Source organism: Melospiza georgiana, chromosome 3 (genome assembly GCF_028018845.1).
Source record: "Melospiza georgiana isolate bMelGeo1 chromosome 3, bMelGeo1.pri, whole genome shotgun sequence".
Taxonomy (NCBI): domain Eukaryota; kingdom Metazoa; phylum Chordata; class Aves; order Passeriformes; family Passerellidae; genus Melospiza; species Melospiza georgiana.
In genome coordinates this window covers 42,909,045-42,932,478 of record NC_080432.1, presented here as the reverse complement: position 1 = coordinate 42,932,478, position 23,434 = coordinate 42,909,045, and the positions used below count along the sequence as shown (strand labels likewise).

General features: G+C 36.3%; 1 protein-coding gene across 1 annotated transcript in view; it reads right to left on the bottom strand.

The window, feature by feature from the left end:
• The window catches only part of KIF6 (kinesin family member 6), a 152,527-nt gene that overhangs the window by 12,749 nt on the left and 116,344 nt on the right, over nt 1-23,434 (bottom strand). Inside the window, exons 16-18 of the mRNA XM_058020745.1 lie at nt 16,590-16,640; nt 2,501-2,582; nt 1,339-1,474 (exon numbers count right to left, since the gene is read on the bottom strand). Coding sequence (XP_057876728.1) covers nt 1,339-1,474; nt 2,501-2,582; nt 16,590-16,640 — 269 coding nt within the window. The remainder of the gene's footprint in view (nt 1-1,338; nt 1,475-2,500; nt 2,583-16,589; nt 16,641-23,434) is intronic.

Genomic DNA, 23,434 nt, shown 5'->3' with positions numbered 1-23,434 from the left:
AAACACTTCTGAACAAAGAGAAAAGTTTTTAGGGTTGGTTCAAGTATTTTTAAGATCAAGTTACAGGTTTTTAATATGTTACAGCATATGTTCACTGATTTCAGTTTCTTAGGGAGCTCAGATGTATAGATAGATCAAGATCTAAGAAATCAATCCCAATTATGCTTTCCAGTTCTCTATTCTTCTATTGATGAATCATGAGAGGTTGAACTGTGAACATCTCCTTTTAAGGGATGGAGAAAAATGTGCTGCTGTATATTCAAGAATATTACTTGCAGTGCTTTGAAAAGCCTAAATATTTAGACAGGAGGGTGACTAAAACGTCATCTTCTTTGCCACCTATACGGTTAGGGATTTTAACTGGAAAAGTATTTGGTCAGGATAACTTGCAATTAGGCTGCTTAGATGGCAATGTATGGATAACTAAGTTCCCAGTGTTAAGTTCTGCATTTATTTTAGGCTGTTTTCTCAAAAATATGGTTTAAATCTATACTCATGAGAATTAACCAAATATAAGCTAAAACTTTCTTTCTTTATAACAACTTTTCCTCAAGGAGTAAATCTTCTCTTCCAGTTAATAATAAATGATATGGGATGGACTGCACTCAGCATTCTTTTTCATGAGGCTGATGTACGTTTCATGGCCAAGTTTTGCTGTGAGTTGCTGTGTCACTACTCAAAGCCATTAAAAAAGTGTCAGAAGGGGAGCACCAGAAAGCTAGGTTGTTTCAGTAGAGTGTAGTTTTCAGACTGATTGTGTTATGAACTTCCAATACACTGGTTAAAATGACAGGTCTTTAGTTCATTTTTACACAAGTCATTGCATTAGTGCACTCTGTGCTTAAACACTGGTGGACTTCAGCTAGAGAGTGACGAAACACTGTGATGGGAGCTGATGGGAAGCTGGAAAGTTACTGGAGTCTTTGCAAGCAAAGGAAGCTAAAAAGTAACTATATTTGCTGCAAAAAATGCTGATGAAATTATAAAAACTATTTTTGCTAGAAGTAAAAAAGATTATTTTTTGCAATCTGATAATATTCTTTCAGAGTTGTTACCATTTTGGGCCCATACTTCCCTACTAATCAAGTTGTTTGGGAGAACATCAAAAAGAAAATAGAGCAGGAAAAAAATGGGTTTGTTTGATCTTTTTTTTTAGCTTCACACAAGTATAATTCACATTACCTTTCTCCAACTCACTTTGGCATAAGTACAGGTGAACCAGACCCTGAATTCCTTCCTTCATACTCCTTTCTGTCTAGTCAATTAACTACTTCTTAAAGAAATTATTGAAGATGTTATATTTACATGAAAATGGAAGAAATACAAATTATTTCATACCTGGAATTTTTTTGCCTCTTCAGACCACCAGACTTCAAAGTCTTTTTGCACCTTCATCTTCACTTTCTCCATAAGAAGCTGCAGGTGCTCAATCTCTACCTTCAGTCCTTTGAAATGACTGTACACTGTTTTATAGCTAATATGAGAAGAAGAAAGTGTATTACAGATTTTCCAACATATATCTGAACAAAGGTAAATCCTAGCTAGAACTGTTAGAGATTTAAACTATATAAAATAATGTATAATACACTATAAAATAATGTATAATACTATACATTATTTTACACTATAAAATAATGTATAATAATCAGAGATCCAGAGGACACAGACAGATGGTAGAAGGAAACATCTCATATTTTACAAAAGCTTCACAGGACAGTAAGTGCAAGAAACTTATTCCACAAATCCTTTATTTCATAAAGAAATTAGTGAAATTCAAGTGGGATCAACATTGATTAACAGGTAAAATATGGGTTCAATCAACTATGGAAATTATTTCTTTGGAATTACCAACATGTTACCATTAATAAATAACTGGTATCTGGGATTCAGATAGGAGCTCAGACTGGTTCCCCTGTCAGATGGAAACTTCATTACCCTCTTGGCTATTAGACACTCGGAGATTTACCAGGAACATGAAAGAGCCAGAAGTTTCCTCAGAGATTATGAATAACAAATGCTAGCAAAATGCTTCATACTGATATCCTTGTATCTATTTTTTTAATCCTCCTGGCAAGGATTGGTTAACCAAACTGTAATCTGCATATTATTTACACTTAGTGAGTTCTGTATAACCTAAAGGCTTTCTTTAGGTTGAGAAAGGCAGGACTTTTCTGAATCAACCCAAAAGGCTCACAATACATTTGGATTCAAACAACAAGTTGCAAACACTAATCCTCAGGGAGGGCATTAAGCTGTTTTTATTTATTTTTAACCTTTAGCTCAAGCATAAATTTTAGCTCTCTCATCTACTGTGGCATCTGACAGACAAACCAACAGCATATACACAAATTTAGAACTATTAGTGAACCACAAAGCTGATATTTTTAAAATGTCAGAGAAAACCCTGAGGGTAACTGTGTGCGTAGAATTGTAATTGGAATATACTATCAGTATAATTTATCTTCTCAAGGATGGTAGAAATCTGAGGCAAAAGTAGTACCTTTTTTTTTCTTCTTCAATTTGCATTCGAAGATTCTCTTCCACTGGATCAAACATTGGTTCTTCAGAAGGATTTAAAACAGCTACAGGGTAAATCAGATTTTAGCAATGACTATATGGTGTCCAAAGAAGCAACTTCTGATTAGAATAAAAACTAGCTTTTAAGAGGCAGTTAATGAAATTGGGGTGATTAACCATTTCTCTCTTCTGGAAATGCTTCTTCAAATTCCCTATTTAGGCCTTACTTAGTAGAGGACATAATCAATAAATAGTAATTTGAATCAAATTGCTTATAACTGGGTTTTTTCATCATTAAAGATTGGAACAATAATTTTAGCTATAAATAAAAACAAATTAAACATTCATATTTGGCATAAAACACTATCAAATGTGTTCAACCACTTTTTGCAATGGTTTTGGCAACAAAAAAAGGACCAGAAGCTGTTGCAAAAAGAAGAGACATCCGTAGCTCTTGAAAGAGAAATTTGGAAAGCAATAAATTAGTATATATAAGGAAAATATCCTTATATATGTGAGAAAATATTATATATATATATATACTTATATACGTATATATAAGGAAAATATCCCTTTATATCCTATGTGAGAAAATTTTCAAGGTAAAGGATAACTAAGGAAATACCTTAAGAGTAGCCTAAGTTAGCAGCTTATGATTTCCCTATCCTGTAACAGAGGTAGTTAACATGCAATACACAATATGCTTATTCTGAGAGATTGTGAAACAGTCTTTCCATCACGGTTTATATGTTCAGTGGTGAAAGGAAATGTAAAGTTACCTACTAATGTTACAACAGTTTCTGTTTCTGGGATGAATGAGAAGAGGTTTACATTCCCAAGAAAATATGTTTGACCTTTTTAACTCAAGGAAAATTTTTAAAAACCAAAAGATTTGCTGTACAATACACACGAGTTTCCACCCCAACTCTTATTTCTACAAAGAAAATAAATCCTATGTCAGTCTGTCACAAGGCCTGAGGAGCATACCCTCTCTTCAAGGAGAGGAATTCTGTCTGGAACAAGAGGGCAGCAGTGACCCCTCTCTGCCTGTCAACACACCTGCTGAAACCATTAATCTTTTGTAGTAGCACCCTACAGCTTAATACAGATGATGTTGAAAAGCATTTTATTTCATTACTTAGCTAAAGCATGTTAATACAGACAGTCAAGGTGGGCAAAGCCCATGCACGAGTCTCATTTCATACATTGGAAGGTCTTGCTGTGTGTGATTACAAAGAAGGATAGGGTGAATACATTTGTGGTGGGGAAAGTACCCTTAAAAGATGAATGGCTTGAAATGTTAAAGTGAACAAACGAGACAAAAGGTGGAGGAGATGATACAACAGTGATATTGTGTAAGTTATACCTGAACTTAACAGATAACACAAAGGTCATCATAACCGTGCCAGAACCTTTAAGGAAAGGAGCAAACCTTTCCATGATTACAAGGGATGAGGATTTTCTGATTTCTCACATATCATCCCCAGGAGAAGGCATACTGTGGGAAAGCACAGCTGCAGATGGAACTGGTGCGGGGACTCTCATTGCAGAGCTCCTGAGGCTTCATGCTTTTCTGAACTTCATGAACACACAGCAGCCAGGCTTGAGGGAAATGTGCTCTTGTGGAACAAACTGAAATGATTTAGGGAGTTACTGGCTCTCAAGTGAGCCATGCTCACAGACCATGTGAGAATCCTTGTACTGTTTACATGAATATTCCAGCCAGACCTAGTGTGAGCCAATTTCAGGTTAAAGGGGACTCTCCTGAGCACGCTGAAGTGCATTTGTCCTATTTGCACAACCTGTGACTGTGACTGAATTCAGGAGGCAGCAGCTCTAGCAGCTTACAATGTAGGGAAATTACACAGGGTGGAAGAAAGTAACATCTTAAAATGATAATGCTGTTTCTGAAGTGAGGACTTCCCTACATGAAAACATCACCAAATTCTGCTGTTGTTACAGAGTGATACAAGCCAGAGTATAGCTTTCCTTCCTTGGTTTATTAGGACATCTAGTACTTGGAAAAATATTTTTATATTAGCTCTGAAAGCTCAGCCAAACTTAGGCAAAATGTTGTCACTTGTATATAAAAACAGCAAAAGAATTGTTTTCTTTCTGCTGATTACATGCTGCAGATGGGATTTTTTGGTTGCATGTTACCTTCAGAAATAATAATAAAGCCTTTTGTATGAGATGAAAACCTTTATCATAAACAGGATGCAGCATCCTCACCCATGAATGCAAGTCTGCCCATTACCCCTAGCTGGTGATGAAAGGCAGAAGCACAGCTGTAGACAAGGTGAGCAGCAGAGTTTTGTGAATGAAAAGAGATCAGTATACTGCAGGCTGGTGTGGCCCCAGCAGCAGAAATAACATCAGATAAATGGCTAAAACTTACATATCCCTGTGCACATCACTGAGCTTGGGTCACAAAAGCAGAAGATATCTGATCACAGTGTCAGGTGAAGTCCAGTAGAAAGTCAAGTCCAGGGCATGCCTGCCAGGGCGCTGCTTTGTAAGTTCTCCAGTGTCTTTTCCCAAGCTGTTGTAATGTCCATTTCAGTTTCTTGTCATGTCTGCTCATTGCAGCAATATGTTTGTGAACTGAACAACATTCTGCTCTAAAGACTAGACCTTTGGAATATACCTACTGTAATATATGCAAGGGATCATGGCTCTTTCCTGATGTTCCAAGCAAAAAGACACCTAAAGTCTGGTGGATGGTATTTCAACACTTATGTTTCCTGCTACTTCTGCCTTCTCCTCATTCCCTGCTACTTCTGTTCTCCCTTCTCCTCCTTTTTACCTTTCCTGATGAATCCCTGCAGTGGCCTCTTTCTGCCCCATGGCCTCTGCTGCCTCACACCCCTCTCCTCTTACCAGTCCAGGCAATTTCAGCTACAGCTGAAGAAAGAAAGCTAAGGCAGAGGTTACTGGCTCACTGTATCTCATATCTAATGTTAGCATTTTTTAGTACATAGGCTCAGTCATTTTATAATAATGTTAAGCGGACACAGAATGAATAGACTGTAAAACATAAAAAGCATACTATTTACTCACAAATTCAATTTAGACACCTAAGAAAAAAATTCTTTTGGCTACAGCTTTTTTTCCTCTAAAGAGTTTATTGTATATATCTACCTTCCCATGCAGAAACAGAAAATATACCAAGTACACTGAAGTTATGAAGCACTGAAAAATCGTGACATCAGCTTTGCCCACATGCACGAAAAAATTTGCAATACATTAAAAGATGTAGTAGAGGTGCTACTGCTAAAATATTAACTATCAAATATAATTTCTGCAACTGCACAGAACACAAAGTGGTATCTGCTTTGTTCAGTCAGGATTGATTTTTAATTCATTGTTTGACAGTTTGTCATATGAAACTCAGCTGCACAGTTTAGATCTAGGCTTTTAGTGCATCAGCTGAGATGATTTAATTCAGTTGGAGTGTAATACCACATGCACTTTTCATGCCCCAGTGACTTCTCCTGGGCAACGAATGCAGTTGCTGCAATTTAATCCTGGATAATGCAGCCCCAGGTTTCAGGGGTGCAGGGAGGTATGACATGCATGCTTAGGAAGACATTGGGTCTGTGTACACTAGGGGCATCTGTTGGCATCCAGTTCTGTACAACAGAACTATTTTGGCAGCAGTCAGCAATGTACTGATAAAGAATACTAGTTTCTTTACATTAACATAATAGCACATAGAGCTGAGTGGCAAAAATTATGAATCCTAAGTCATGAAGCCTTTTTTAAGAATACTGAGTCCTAAGATGTAAAGAAGAGACTGGCAGTGCTACACTTGGTAGGCAAATAGCTGGCAAATTTGATGCTTACTTTAAGACTAACTGTTTTTGCTTCATCTGTTTTTGCTTCATCTTCATATCCAACCCATTTGGTGAAGTGAGCACAGGATACAACTGATACCAGCTGCCCACATAGAGATGAAGGTGAGCTCTGCATGAGGTGACAGTTCATACGATAAGAGTTTGTAATTTTGGGGGCTTTTTTTTCCCATAAAGAAGACTTTAAGAGGCATTTTAAGATATAATTATTTTATTCTAATGAAATGGCCCCATTTTGGAGTACAGGAAATAGTAAATTTTACAGCACATTCCACACGATCAAATCACAAAGTACCAGAGAGAAATTGTAGCACCTGCTAACTGGATCACTATTTCAAAGCCATGTGGAAAGCATGGATGAAACACACTATTTCTAGAATGATACCAAGTGTTATCACCATAGTTTACTGCAAACTGGCAACAATCTGAAATTCTCTGGCAGATTCTTGCCTACAGTCAGAAAATTTTGCAAGAAACTCTCTGTGACCTCGAACTTTATACTCTCTGGGGTGCTCATATATTTCTCAACCTAAATGTGTCCTGGAAGTCAAACTCCTAGGGATTTATTGTCTTGTGCCTCAAATAACATTGTGTCTTGCCCTCCAGCTGTACTTTTGCAGTTAAATATTTTCATTTTTTTTTCACTGGATAGTCTTGTGTTTATCTGCTTTAATTTATAGTCACTTGAAGTAACCAAATTTAGAATTGACTTTAGTATCTCATTAATATATTTATTGCATTATTTATCAGCTTTGCAGCTTTTGGCAAACTCAAGCATTAGTACTTTCAAAATGGAACATATGTTGTAAGCGGATGTTTTTTAGAAGGAATATCTGTCTATCATTATTCAGGATCATCTTACAAGTAATTTTCCTCTTTTTCTTTATATTTCCCCAGGGCCATGTCAGCCTATGTTTGTCACTGGGCACTATTTGTGTACCTTATACAAAAGCAAAGATGAGTAGGCACAATGTAACTCAGGAGAAGATTAAAATATCCAAATGTCTGGATGAGTTTATATTGTGGGTTTAGAGCAATTGACTTAACCTTAATGTAATAGATTTTTAAAATTTTCAGCCAGTTTGTCATAGAACACACTGAAACACACTGTCCTGTTTTCAACATTTTAAAAGTTAATATGTGCAAAGGATTAAGGATGTGTATTTTGTTGATTTTGATAACTGAATTTAGTAAAAGGGTCCATTGGTATGCTGCTTTTTTTGGGTTTTTTTTGTTTTGTTGGTTTTTTGGTAACATTGCATTGCTTACTGTTTTACTGGCTTAATACTGGCTCAAACTAGCTTCCAATGTACACCTGGCAAGCAGAAATATTTTCCCCATCTCAATGAGCTGTTTTTCCTAAATAGTCACACTTTAATTCCCTAAAGTTTCTTCTTTGAAGCTAGTAATCTATATTTTTCTTCCTGAAAATACATGGCATACAAAACAGGAGGTGTTACCTTCATGTCAGCTGCACTTAAGGCATACAAGCTTCTAAAACCATAATGGCTAAAAATTCCCTGTTGCTTTCCAAATATACAATTAAAGTAAACTAGGGGGGAAAAAAACCCAAACAAAAACAATAAAGCAGCTTCAAGTTTAATATGTTCCATACATGCCAGTTAATTTAGTGAAGAAGTAACATAGCTGGGTCTTAGCCAGGAACCCCCTACAAATTCTTGCCTAAACTTAATAAATACTTTTTACTATTTGATTACATGTGAATCCTGTTGCATCATTTATCTTGTTCATAATATTAGATTAAATCATACCTGATATGTTTGAATGATCTTTCTCTGCCTCCCAAGAAGGGGTGTGATTTGTCATCCATAAGCTTTGAAGTTTTGTAAACATTAATTTCTACAAAATCCAAGAGCTTTCATGGAAAAAAAAATCTCTCTTTTCTAAGCTTTGTCATGAGACATTAGGAATACTCCACCACCAATATCCAGACTGCAGTTCAATAAGCAGCACAACTTTTGTAAAATAATGCCTACTCAAGAGAAGGATTTGACTGAGAATAATATAGCACAACTTTCCTAAGAATAAGACACACCTAAAGGTGCTAAAGGTGCAGTCACAATGAGTGTCACAGATTACTGGGCATGAACAACATACACAGGCATGGGCAGCAAAGTCTGTGCTTGCAGATCACATTAGGAATGCAATGCACATAGCAACTGTGGGATTAATTCAATAGGCCCAGTGTTTTCTAAAAGTAAAGGGGTGTTTTACCTGCATTCTGCATTGAACTGTTTGTAAACCTAGAACTGTACTGTGGTTGTCAGTACAAATGCTTGTGACAATGCACAGAAGCATTTATTCTGGACTGTATGCTAAATTTATAGCAATGTCATTTGAAAGAATATTGAGGAAAAATAAGCATACATGCTTATCCTTAACTGCTTCTGTTTCAGCTGTGTATAGGTATAGATGAATGGGGCCATGATAGGGCCATGAAACTGATGTTTTTCAAGTTAGACAATAAATGAGGTTTTGAGCTTGATTCAAGAAGTGAATACTAACCAAACAAATGTATATGGCTGTACAAGTCGGAACAACTTTATCTTTCTGCTACTTTCATGTGCAAGAGAGTAGAGGAGATGGAAAGTGAAAGGAAAGACATCATTATTGGTGAAATCATTATATTATGAGCATGAGGTTGCACTATAGATTATTTAGTTTAACTCTTGGCTCAAATAAAACAGAAGATGTTGGGCTGAAGCTCCTCTATCATGGATCTGATTTTTTTTTCAATGCAAATAGCAAAGAGATGTGCTAAGACCCCACCTCAGTTAAGTGTAGAATAAAGACAAAAGTACTAGAGAAAGTTTAGTTTCGACTCTCCCACATGGCTACTCCACTGGTCCTCTAAAACAGCTTCCTAAATGCTTTTTTACATGTTGGTATGATGTATGAATTTTCCAGAAAATTTCTGAAACTAAAACTACAGGATTTAATGTCACCAGGAATGTCATTCTTTAAGAAGATTCATTTTGATGTTGTTCTGTGTTCTGGCATGTGTATTAGATTAGGGCCATGTGCAACTTGGGCAGTTGTAGGGACCAGATTATGGTTTTGGGACCCCTTATCCCTACTGGCCACACCCCTGTCCCATAGAGAGTGCCATGCTTTTGCTGCTTCTCCCATGGACTAAGCATACTTTTGCTGCTTCTCCCATGTTCTGGCTGCAGAACAGCTGGGCTGTCTGTGCTGTGCTACCAGCTCAACAAGGAACAAGAAATACAGGGGTATTTAAGGAGTTCTTATAGCTCAGTTCTTTCCTATGACCTGTGAAGGAAAGGATACTGGGCTTGAAATTCTGGTAGTTGTTGGCTGAATTAGAGTGTAGTGTGTACTGAGAAGAGACAATCTTGACATTTCCAGAAGCAATTACAACTTAACCAAAAGATTCTTATCTGGACAAGTTGTATCCAACCTCTGCACATTTGTAGGATATTATTAGCTACTTGTTCCAAGTAATTATTTATTTTGATCTCAAATATGAAAACATTTTTCAGCAAAGAAGGAATGAATTAATTTGCTCTAGCTATTTCAGCAAAAAATAAATGGCAGAAGTTTTTTACCAGACCTGCAGGTTGTTTTGAAATGCTGGATATCACACTCGCCATGCTATTTCATTGTTCACCCCTTGTCCTATCCTTTACATAATCAGCTAGATAGTAATTTCTACTCTAGGTCTGACCTTGAAAAACTCACATAAATACAGATGTAAAAGAGCTCAATTTGTTGTTTACAGTTCATTGGGTCACAGAAATTTTATTACAGAGAGCTTTCATGGAGAAAACCTTGACTGAAACAAAACTAGTCAAGCTGCCCAACACACCTACTGGACATGGCCAGAAGCAAGAAACCTACAGAACTTTAAACACTGTATTACTCTTAGTTCAATTTTTTACCAGCTTTTTAGAGCCAAAAGAGAGATGTACTCAAAGATATACTGAAGATAAGCAAACAAACTTAGGCCTAGAATCTGTAGTCTGTGTTCATAGAACCAGATTTATTTTTTGTTCACTATACCTCAAGTCCTGTTTTAGAATCATAGAATCATTCTGGTTGGAAGGGACTTTGGAAGCCTGTGTGGTTCAAACTGCTCAAGGTTTGGTGAAAACTGAACCAGATTATGTTCAGACATCTTGTGAAAACTCCATGAACAGAGATCCTGCAAACTTCTTTGATGACTTTTCCAATGTGTAACTACCCTCACAGAATCTTACTATCTTATCTTAATAGACAAAATTAGAGAATTGAAAGCTTCATCTTCACATTCTGTCTTGTAAGACACCAGAAGGAATTTCTAAATAATAATACAACACCCACTGAACTTTTCATTATTTCAGAAGAAATGCTTACTACAAGAAAGCTTACAGAAGCTGCAAGCTGTTCCAACAACAGTGAAATGCCAAAGTCAATGTCAAAAGGCTGAGTACTGGGTAGCTGTGCCACAAGTTCATAATTAAAATATCACTTGATCAAAAAATGTCTTTGCTCTTTTCTAAGGTCTGATCACTGGTTTTGAGTGGGTCACATGGGAAGTTTAATAGGGGCACACAAGTAATCTCAGAATTTTCTCTGACAGTTGAGGAGGACATATTTGCAAAGACTTCCAGCAAATATCAGTATTCTCTTTCTTGAAGACAAACTGAAAGAGAAGCCTGCTTCTAGAATTTAACCTTGGACATAGTAAATCCTGCTAAAAAAAGTAATAGAAAAAATACAGCAAAAAATAAAACTACAAAACACTCTAGAAGGACTGGAGAGAAACCTGTAGAAAGAAAAGTCTGTGTGAGATTGAGGCCTGAAGAGACAGGTGGAAGAAGTGTCGTCTTATTTAGAATATACTCCTACAGTTTTAAACTTACATCCCATGTAATACTGGGAAAATCCCAAAACATATTACCTTAAAAGAAACCTCAAGTGCTGTGGTAGGGCATCATTGCAGCTTGTCTAGCTGCTGCTTTGAATCCATGTTTTTTTCCTGATTGTGATCATCTTTACAGAAGAACTTGGCAGATACAAAAATAAAAAACTCTTCAAGAGCTCATAGTTTCAGCCACAAGCTGTGCTGTCTTGAAGCACAAAATAGCATGCAAAACCAAGAGAGTAAGTTTGTTACAGTGTGTAGCTTCACAGTTACCAAAGGATATAGTCTAACAACTTGTAATGTCCAAATAACTGCTTGTATATATTTTCAAAATTAATTGTCCCTATACTGTAGCAAGCATTTGATTAACAAACACTTTGGTAAATATTTCTAAAAGTATCTAATACATTTCAATAATTGTACAAAGCAAATTCAAAAGTATCTGTATCTTTGGCAGAGTAAAACTTGTTAATAAAGGCAAAGAGGTACTGATTTTGAATTTTCATCCAGTTGTGACATTGGTATCTTTGTCTTAATAATAATGAAAAATAAATGTCCCTTTTAGCAAGCACAATCTTACCAGCTTTCTGTCACTCACCATTCCTATTTCCTTTTTGAAACACTAAAGAAATTAAACTCATCTCTAAAGAAAATGGCCTTGATGCCACTAGAGGTCACCCTACGAATAAAAATCAGTGTGCTGCATGCACAAAACCACAAAACCACCACTGCTGTTTGACATTTCAAGCGCAAATGTACAGAAGAACATAACACACAGAAAGATCGTGACTTGTGAAAATTGTGTATTCCTAAGAGAAATCTTTCCCTTATTCTGAGGCTATTGTAAACTGACTACACTGCTGTCTAGCATATTTTAGCTCTTGGATGCCTGGTAGTACTGGAGACATTGCCTTATCTCTTTCAAAAAACAACAAACAAACAAGCCCCCAACAAAACCGAAAAACCCAACCAAGCAAAAAAACAAACCACAACCTTCTTGAAATTATGGACTTCAGATTATTTCTCTAAAATGCTTTATTTAGCCCATACATAAGATATCATTTTTCATCACCAAGAATGATGGTCTTAAAACAGGCCATCTATTATTCTCCATGGACTATGCTGGATTTGTGTGGGAAAACACAAACTGCCAGTTTCCTCAGCTTCTGTCATTTTGAGATTGAAAACACTTGTGTCTCTTCATTTCATGGCATTAGTACAGATCAAGACTCTTCTGCTTCATATGAAAAAAGTTAAATGTCATCTCAGTTACAAGATGCAAAGCAGTGAAAGAAACCAAGTTCATTTTATTTAAATATGGATTTGTTTAAAGAGCAGTTTAACTCTGATGCAAACCAGCAGTTTGGAAGTGCTATGTGCTTTCCATTCACACAGATCATAGCAGATTAATTCAAGACAGTCATAATTATTGGACTAATTAATGTTATATATGTCTAGGAGAGGCTGCAAGGGTTGCAGAGAGGACTACCATACACTTCCTGAACATATATCCAGAGCAGGTACAAACCATGGTGGACCAGCATTTCTAGTGGCATGAGCCACATTGGAATGCTTCAATGATGGGTTGGATGGAACTTTGAGCAACCTAATATAGTGAAAAATGTCCCTCCCCATGGCTGGAGGATTAAACCTCCTTTCCAACTCAAATAATTCTGTGATCTGACACTGGACAGCTAGAAGCAGCAGTTCCCCTTTGTAACTTTTCTGATATGCAAAAATTTGTCAGACAACATATTTGCATGTTGATGTTGGATATATGGTAGTGGCAGCATCAAAGCATTGGAGGAATCATTGCTTGAAATCCTTTCCTAAGACTGGCTGGAATACTCCTGCAGGAGTACCATGATTATACAGCACTGTCTGTCCTCTGTGCTGATCACGTTCATTCACTTCTAGACAAGGAAAGGTGAGGAAGCAGAATCAAACATGCTACAAAGAAACACACAGCAAGGAATGAAAAAGGGCATAGACTGATACTAACATCTTTAGAATGGGCATCTAGCTTTGAAAATGTAGGAAAAAATGGTACAGATAAAGCTGTAAAGGGAAGAAAGATAAGCAGGAATTTATCTTTGCTTAAAACCAAATATGTGTTATAAATCCAAATATAAAAATAGCATGCCAAAATCTTTGCTCACAGGCATTTGCCACACCAAATCAAATCCTGGTTTGCATTTTCAGGGATTGAAACATATCTGTTGTTTCTGAATCACCTCGTCATTTTATTTTTTATGAGGAATAATTTTTCAAGGAAATTTTGCTTAAAAAAGAACTGGGGAACAGTCTTTGAATAATATGAGAAATACAGAATCTTATTTATAAAATTCAAGTTACAAAATCTGAAAAAACAAGTGTTTTTTATTTGGTTTGGTTGAAGATTTTAATAAAATATTGATAAAACTGTGCCTTAATACTGAAATCTGTACAAGGGATGCAGATTCCTTACAAAGACCCACATGTATCCTCTTTTTGTTTTTTCATTTCAAGTAGCTTTACAAAGACAACAGAGTTGGACAATAATTTTCTCCCAACAAACCTCCTCAGAAGCAAAAAGGTTTTGCCATCAGGCTCTGCATTTTACAAAAATACTACTTTAAAGCATCATAAGATAATGCTTCACTAGAATAAAACAAAACATCAACTTTTCTTCTAAAACACTGTAAACCCCAGGGAAAGCTTTTCTTTCCATTCTTTTCTCCCATCTTTACCACCCTGAATCATGTTTGTGACCCAGTGTTTTTGCTGTCAATACTTAGGCAGTGTGCACATTATTTAATTTTAAATACTCCTGAAGTGCAGTTAAGCATGCAAAAGGAACTTTAAATCCTGCCTAAAAATGCAGTTAAGTGTGTCACTCTGATAGATTTTAATAAAGATAACTAAAATTATTTATTTGCATAATAAGGTATTTTTTGCAGTTAATAAAGATGAAAGGCACACTGAGATGAATCCTTGCAAATTTACATAAAATATTCAATGTTTCTGGTAGTGTACTGACAAACTTTGAACATCCCTTGTCTCTGATGATACCTCCCATTTATTTGTGTCCTTTTTTAACTCCCAGCATATGGTGTTTTAAAAGAGATAGCTAAGAGCAATGGGCTGAGTAGTGGTGTTTTCCTTTAAAAACAAATCCACATCTTAAGTACAGCCATAAGGGAAACAGATCTACACTCTTTCAAATCAGACTAGAATAGTTTCTTGAAGAGTTTTAACCATAAAATGCTTTAAGTTAATGGGAAGAAAAAAAAAAGGCAGCTGGAAGATGTTAACTCAACTTGGTTTCTAGTTGAAACAATGGTGTGTTTTATTTCAGGTTGGGATTTCAACAGAGCCTTAATTAGACTTTTGACCACACAGTTTTCATTTAAAAATATCTTGATGAAATTCTGATCATCAAGAAGTTCCTGGGAGACTTGGCACCTGTTACTCTTTGAAAACACATTCATCCAGAAAGGCAGACAGGCAAACAATACTCTCCAACTCATAGAATGAATATTAAGTTTAAATATCCAGAGAATTTCAAATAATAATGTAAATACTGGAAAATACTTTGTGCATTCCAGACTCAGTGAGAATAAGCAGACAGCAATGCTCAAAACAAAAAGGCAAAAACACACAGGTTGCCTGCTATGAGGTGAAATACTAATAGAATATTCACACTGTGAATGTATAGTCACAGAATTGTAAAGTCACTACTATGGCATTTCCTAAGGACAAGAAAAATAATACCTACCTACATTATAAAAAACAGCTTAGTTATTGAAAACAGCATTTGAAACACAATTTTTCTATGTAGTAAAAAAGTCAGTGTACAAGACCAGATATTATCATTCAGATTGAAACATATATTCAGAATATATTAGTTCATTTTTCAAAACATTGAATAAGGAATTCTCATAAACAGCACTGCTATGATTTATCTTGATGTAACTTGTCAGAATGTTAAAAAAATTACTAAAGAGATGGTATTCAAACCTGGAATGAATTAAAGAAATTATTCCTTGCTATTCTGAAGATCGCACCTTTAAATTGAACTTCAGAAGAAGGAAGGGGAGGGCAGGGAAGGGGAGGAGTTGAACAGGACTCGCAGCAATCATCTAGTCCTCTTCAGGGCTGACCAAAAGTGAAAGCATATTACTATAAACAGGGTGCTCAAATACTTTTTAAACAATCAGGTATAGGACATTGATCACCTATCAAGGAAGCCTGTTCTTGGTAAAGCATCTTTTTGTAATATCACATCTGAAGCACCCCTGATGCAGCTTTGAACCTTTCACATGTGTCCTGTCACTGGATAACAGGAGGAAGAGATCAGCAATTCCTTCCCTTTACCTTCTCATCCTGATAAAAATCAACTGAGTTTGATACCTGGGCTTTGTTGGCAGACAAAATTACATTTAGTGCTGATTTTTAAATCAAAATATAAAAGGATAAGGGTATGAAACAATAACATTATCACCAAAGCTTGAGATGCATGGGTAAACTAGAAACAGAAACGGTTTTGCTATTCTGAAGTAACTTACTCACCCGACTTTTGTAAGAAGAGACAGTCCCCAGATTTTCTCTCTCTTATTAAGAGATAAATGTTCTCTATGTTATGTATACATAGAAATACTCATATCAGCTGCAATCTGATCCAAGTTAGCTCCATCTTTAATGTGAAGGAGGTCCATGAACGTACATTTTGGGATTCTTCTATGGATCTAAATGAGGAGGGATCTAAACTGATTGCCCCAGACGTTTTCTGTCAAATTTTGGCTGAAGTTTACTGGCCCCAAAGTGGAATTCTCTTCTAAACACTCCTAGGCCATTTCAGTACAAAGTCAGGGAAGTCAGCTTAAAGCATCTTAAACCAAATTTGGATGACTTTAAACTTTTGTGAGCAACTTACACAGACAATTTTAGCCTTACAGCTGTGTCAACAGAAATGGCAAGAATAACTTCTCAATTTCAATAAGTAGATGTGAGAGAAATGAACTGTATATGCCTTCAGTTCCCCTTGGAATGAGAAAAATTAAAAAAAATGTTAGATAGTGACAACATGGCTATTAGCTCAGCCTCAGGACAATCAGAAAGCAAACTCCCAAATCTGTAAGAATTTCATATTATTTTTTCTCATCACACATAAAATTAGATGCCTTTTGAGTCAAAATTCAGGCAAATTTCACATGTTCTTTGTGGCATGGACTATTGTAGAAATACTGTGGCAAAAAATCTGTCATAGAAAACACAGCCTGTCACCCAAGCAGATTCAGCCCTGGGAGAGAGCTTGTCCCTGTTGTATCCTGTATGAAATACTACTCTCTCACCTAGAGCTGCTCTCTGTATCTGCCTCTGGATTATCTTTCCTTTCAGATGATCTGTAAAAGACACAAAATGCAAATAATTAGAATACAAAGTATCAAAAATCAATGAAGTCATTGCATATTTCCCACCATTTTAAACTCTCTGTGCTGCTGGCCAATTTTAGGCGTTTTTGTGATCCATGGGACAAGTTGATTTCTGAGTTCTGTCCTTCTCTCTACTGCAAGGAAACAAGTGACTCTACAAATACTGATATTTAATTGTCCAGTAAGAAAGACCAAAAATTAAGCATTTACTGTCCAGCATTTTCACAGGATAATGATTTCCTACTGGTAGATACAAAAGAATTTCAAATGGGACCAGAGGACATATAGAATTCCAAGTATGTGTTCAAACAGACTTAAGGGTGCTTATGAGATAGTAGGTCACTAGTCCACCTCTTTGCCAATGAAAAACTAATTCCCCCAAATCCATTTTTTTCTCCTCTGTCATGTTCACTTTTAAACATTCCATGTATTAGAGCTTCTGCAAGTTCTACTATTGTCCTGGTTCTGGCTGGGGTTAATTTTTTCAATAGCTGGGAGGGGATCATGAGGTTATTCAGTACTACCTCATATCATTGCTGGGGACAGGGGAAAGAGACACTCTTCTCACAAGGGTCAAGAAAACATGTCAGAGGGAACCATCCTATATTGTCTAATATTGAGGAGGTTTCCTGTGTGAATTCTTTCTTTTCCTGTACCCTCTGTTATTAACATTGTTGGTGTTACTGTTCACTTTCTTATCTCGTTTCCAATAAATTGTTTTTATCTCAACCTGTGATCTTTGCCTTTCTTACCTCTAATAATTCCCTCCATCCCACCACAGCTGGGAAGAGGAGGGGAGAATGGGGCAGTGAGAGATAGCGCTGTGTGGTTCGGAGAGCCTTGGTGGGGGCACTGAGTTGGGCAGTAATATTCCTAAATCATGACAAGTGCTCAACAGGTCTCACTGTGTAGATGTCATTGGTTTTCAATCAAAAATTAACCAATTCCATTATCTCAACATTCCTAGTTAGACTCCCATGCCCCATCAAACTAATTGTTTATCCTTCTTTTATCAATTTCCTACCTGATCTATGACAATGGGCCAATATCCCAGTTATTCCAAGCAACAATTAGATTACCACATGGGAAGCCATTATTCAAAGACATTAATGGAACTAATAAAGGAATAACATAACCTTAAATACGGAATTTCGGCAGTAAATGTATTCTGAAGGGGTATGGGATTATGTCTCTCAAGTTTTCAAATTGAAACAATTTCTAAGCAGAGGTTTGTTCATAATATTTACTAAACTGTAAATCTGGATACCAGGGAAAGAAAAAAAATCCATGCTGGATTCACTTTTTTCTTCCCCAGACCTGCGATTATCTGTATCATATAAGTATGCATTTTAAATTAAAAATATAATTTTGCTTACAAGAGAAGTCTTACAGAATAAGCTAATCAGAGACAAATTAAGTCATTAAAAGTTGGCAAATGCTTAACCAGAGAATATAAATAAACACTTAAATTCACAGGTCATGAGAATTAGATTGTTCTGTGAGCACAAAAGGACCATAACAAATTTTATTTCTTTGGAAATTGTGAGAATAGTCAGTAAGTATTTAGTAGAATTGCAGGAAATGTATTATTTGAAATACATTGCAGTATATCAGTCAAGTTTTGCTGTTTTGAATGTCTATAGAAAACAAGCAAAAGTAAACACTCTACCTACTCTTCAACTATAAAATAAACATAGATTTTTATTTTTATTGCAGAGGAAGTTTTATTCTTTTAAAATTATTTTTAATTAAGCTAATGACTTTTTCTGTAATTAAAGTTACCTGTAAAATTAGGAAAATATAATCTGTAAAATTAGGAAAAGCCTTCAGCTACTGAGAAAGAGGTTAAGCGAAGTAGCTAACTTCATCTAACCCTGCTACAAAAACAAATAAATCCTCCATCTCAGCTGTACTAACACTTGACCAAAACAACACATTCAGTTAAATACGTTGATTCCCTTAACTATAGTAAAAACACCCTTGATTACTAATTTTTACTGATAAAAATCCGGTAGAATGATCAACATCCTTGCTATTTGTGCTTTGAAAGCTCTATAAAGGAACTCAGTTGATTTCAATACTCAGTGAAATGTGATTAAACATGCTACTTTTTCCTCAAATTGCTTTTTGCTATTCTGACTATTTAAATCCTTATATTCTATGGCACTGTTTCATACAGTGTGATGTTACTCACTCAATATTGAGCCATGAGACTGCCATGAAACAATTTGCAGTAATCTTGAAACTCATTTCAATGGATTATCATTACCAGAGGTACCTCAGAAACAATCTATACATTTATAACAATCTATACATTTACCCTTTGTGTAAGAAACTCTCTTAAGCACTGTGAGCTGCAAAAGGCAACTGCCACTGTCATTTGAAAAAAAATGGCTCCAGTAGGGACAACAGGCTTTCATCATGAGCCTCCTGAAAATAAGGGTGACATGCAGGTCTCAATTTTGTCAAATGGTGTTATGTCTCCTTCTTTAAAGTTGCTAGAAACAGATCTAAATGTTTTGCATTTCAAATAGCAATGAGGCCAACTGAAAAAAAGCAGGCCAAATAAGTCAATGAGAGTAAGATCAAGCAGATAGACAGCAGCTTGCCATCAGTACAAAAATGTGGAAACACAAGAACATTGGGACTGGGTTTTAAATTATCATAGCCAAGAGGCTTGACTTTCAATTACATAGAGTTTAGTCTGAGCACAGCTGGGATAGAAACGACAGAGGCTGCAGAAGCTCTGTTTGTATTGTGAGCTTTGTCAGACCATTCAGCAGTGTGAAACTACCCCAAATGTTCTTCTCTCCCTTCACTCAAGCATTTGTACACTTCTGCTCTGTGACATGGACCATGATGTTGCAAGAAAACAACTTCTTCTTGTTGTTTGTGAACAGCTTTGTGAAAGAATGAGAAGTTTGAATCAGACCACCTGTAATCAGAGGGGAACCAAAGAACACTTCTCCACCGACTAGAAAAATAAAACTCCAGCCTTACTATTCCTCTAGCAAAGGAGTTTTCTTTTTCTTCTTTAAATAGAAAGGTAACATTTATCCAATTCACATAGTTCAAATTGCCTTTTCAGGGCAGCAAAAACGGAACTTCATTTCCCAGAAAACTTCCTAAGGAAAAACTGAAATTGTATTATGGGAAAAGTAGGCCAAACACAAGTTCAGATTTGGGGGACATAGTAGTATCATGAGGCACCTGACTATAATTCCATACCAATACTTAGCCAGACAGATGTGATTTAATCTTTTGATTTGTTTTAATCCAATTTGAAATTTGACAGTTTGTTTAGATTTCATTTGGGGAAAAAATGTTTTCACTTAGAAGCTCTTATTTTTGGTAAACCCTTAAGTTTTTCTGTATATGTTTTTGATTAAAGTAATCTTGTTTTGTTTTCACTATAAATACTTGGGGGGGAGAATGAATGTTTCTGACCTGCACTACTTTCCTGCCTCTGAGAACACCATTGTCCCCATGCTAGGCTTGAAGTTCATAAGTGACAGAAGTAGGGGATGATTCCAGTACCGTTGCCTGCACAAATCTTCCCATGTAAACAAAAGGAAGATTTCAGTCTTAAGTACTGCCAGTTCTACAATCTTCATAAGCACAAATATATACTCAAAGAAGTATGAAAAATCACATTCTCATAAAAAACCCTACCATGTCTTCTGATTCTAAGTGTAAAGTTGTGGAAGAGGTAGTGCTTAAATGTGGTTTGCAAAAATTGAATTTAAGATGTAGAGAAAATCGCTCAACATATGGCTAATTATATTTTCTGAAGTTTTACCAAACAAGAAGCTAAAAATAGGTCTGTAGCTGATACCAAATAATTTTTTCCAGCAGAGTCATTCTTCATCTGGAGATAACGGTCCCAATAAAATGTTGACTGCTGCAACTCCACATGTTTTGGCAAGAAAAGTAGTTTTGTGGAATTTAAGAATTCACTCAGCATGCAGCCAGCTGTCATTAAGGCTGTGATAAATCTGTTGGTTTTGGCCTGCATTTCTGGAGACATATAGGTATGGAAAAGAGATGAGCCGGTAACACAGAACTTCAGCTTTGTGACAGGAGACAAAAGCAAGGAGGATAGAGAAATCTAATTAAGAGTGATGTAAAGCAGAGGAAAGTGTCCCATTTGGTGACTAAATAGGACAGAATACATAACTTGAATATTATGGCTCTCCTTTAACTTGTCTTTGCATTGTTCCAGACTGTTTCAAGGATCTGAAATTATTTTCCAATGTATTACAGACAAGGAATGCTTTGACCTGAAGCATATGCTGCAGAACAATACAAAAGTGAATATGTTACAATTAAAAAAAACCCCACTGATTTTAAAAAAGTTTTTTGTTTTGTTTGGGTCCACGTTACAGGTTATAAAACTTCTCTTATGTTTTATTAGATCCTCAATATAATACTATTATAAGGTTTCAAAGACTGCTAACTCAAGAACTGACAGGCTAAAACCTTTGTCAATGACTTCTCATCTCTTGTTATTTTTTAGTATTTTCCTATTATTTTGCATTTTTCAAGCCTTAATTTATCTTAGTGCACCCTTTCATCATGGAGATACTGAACCCTTTATACCTCAAATAGAATGCTGTATGCTTCACTTTCTTCATTGTTAAATAATTTTTGGTGTTACATAAAATATCTAGTAGAATGTCCTTCTATGTATCCAGGGCATCTGATTCCTGGAACACACCCTCCAGGGATTTTGAGTCTCGAATCAGGCCATATGGTATTAGATGTTGCCTTTTTTCCCCCCTGTTTCTCACACTGCCACACCAGTGAATAATCTGGGGGTGCACAAGAAACTGCGATGGAACACAGCTGGGACAGCTGACCCCAATGGACCAAAGGGATATTCCACCCCATGTGGTATAGTGTTTAGTTAAAAAAAGCTAGGGGGAACAAGAATGAAGCAGAGCCATTTGGAGTGACAATATTTGTCTTCCTAAGTCACTCTTATGAGTGAAGGAACCCTCTTTTCTGGAGATGGCTGAACATCTGGCTGTCAATAGGGAGTGAAGGAACTCCTTATTCTACTTTGCTTCCACACACACATTTTGCTTTACCCATTAAAATATATAGTTTTATGAGTTTTCTTACTTTTACTTTTCTGATTCTTTCCCCAGTCCCACCACAGGGGAGTGAGCAAGTGGCTGTGTGGTGCTTTTTTGCCAGCTGGGCTTAAACCATGAGAGAAAATAAGTGGGGGTTTTGTTTGTAATGCAATGCCCCTATATTTGCTATTGGACTCAGCTACCACCCAACTATGAAAATCAGCTCAAGATTCTGAAACTATTAAATCTGATTCATGAAGTTGCATGCACCCACTCAAATCAGATAAGAAGTCCTGCTGAATGAGCAGAAGTTAAAGATGCATATTCAGCAAAAAATCACTCAGAGACAAAGAGGGGAGCAATCACATAACTTCCATGAGCTTTGTACAGATATATTTTTAACTGCATTTGAGGTTAGAGTTGTAACGGCTTACAAAGTATTCCTGAAAGTAGGAGACATTGAACCCAAGCATAGATATTCAAATGGAACAATTTCTCAAACTAAGAAGATTAAACAGAGATAGTTATAGGAAATCTAACCAGATGTGTTATAATATTTTTTAAAATCTGGTGATGAAATTATATGAGAACACAGTCTATGATAAAAAGTATCTGACAAGAAAATTCATGGAATAAAAGAAAATATTCTATTCTAATGCAAAATCCTGCAGCACTAAGAACAAATAAACCATTCAGCCTTTCTCTGACCCAGAGAAATATTTGGGACAAATTCTGAATTTTCTTTTCAAACTTTGTCCTTCTCCAATGGCAAAAACATGTCAGTTGGCTCTATTAGGACAATGTGCAGAGACAAAGTAGTCTGCATTAGTAAACTGGCTCAACACTATGTCTGATGGAAATGCTTAATTTTGGAATACATGGTTGGCCAAATCCCCATGTAATTTGATAGCTTCTCATTTTCAGAAAATTCTTGGTGGCATTAGGGAGGAAAATATATTATTACAATACTCAGGGCCTCTCTGATGCACATGCATTTTTCCAGGTATGAAATATGGCCCTCATCAGCATTAAAAATATATGAGTGACAATACCTCAGGTAACATACTCTAGAGTATAACCTGCTGCAGCAAATTTCTCCCTTCTGCAGTGGTTTGAGATTTTACTGCCTCTCCTTTCTCCTCTTCCCTCTCCCTTCCCTCCATCCCAAAGTTTGCTGTCAAAGGTCCCTGCCCCACAGCAGAGAATGTAGAAGGAAATGTCTGCCCATGTTCTGGCTGCTCTAGCAGCAGAATTTGGCACATCAGCACAGTCATACCAGCAATTTAAGCTGAGACACTATCATCAACTCAACTACAATGTCTGAAATACAAGTAAACGCTCTCTTTTGCCAGCTGGGAAGAAAAGATTGGAGAAAGCAACTACCAGCAAAGAGATGGGCCTGACCATTGGGAGCAAGGAAGCTGATGGGATTTAATAGAGCTCTGCAGTCAGAGCTCCCAGGAAGGATAACAGGTTTAGAATTTGAAGCACAACCCTGATTTCCACAAATTCATATTTGCAAACCATAGCCTAAGCACATTACCAAACACACATGGAAATACACAGTTTTTCCTCCATAATACAGGATACATAATCTCCTTCCTTGGAATTTAAATATCCCAGATTCAAATGGATACATTTTACTACCATGTAGGATACTGCACATTTTGAGATTACTATTTAAAA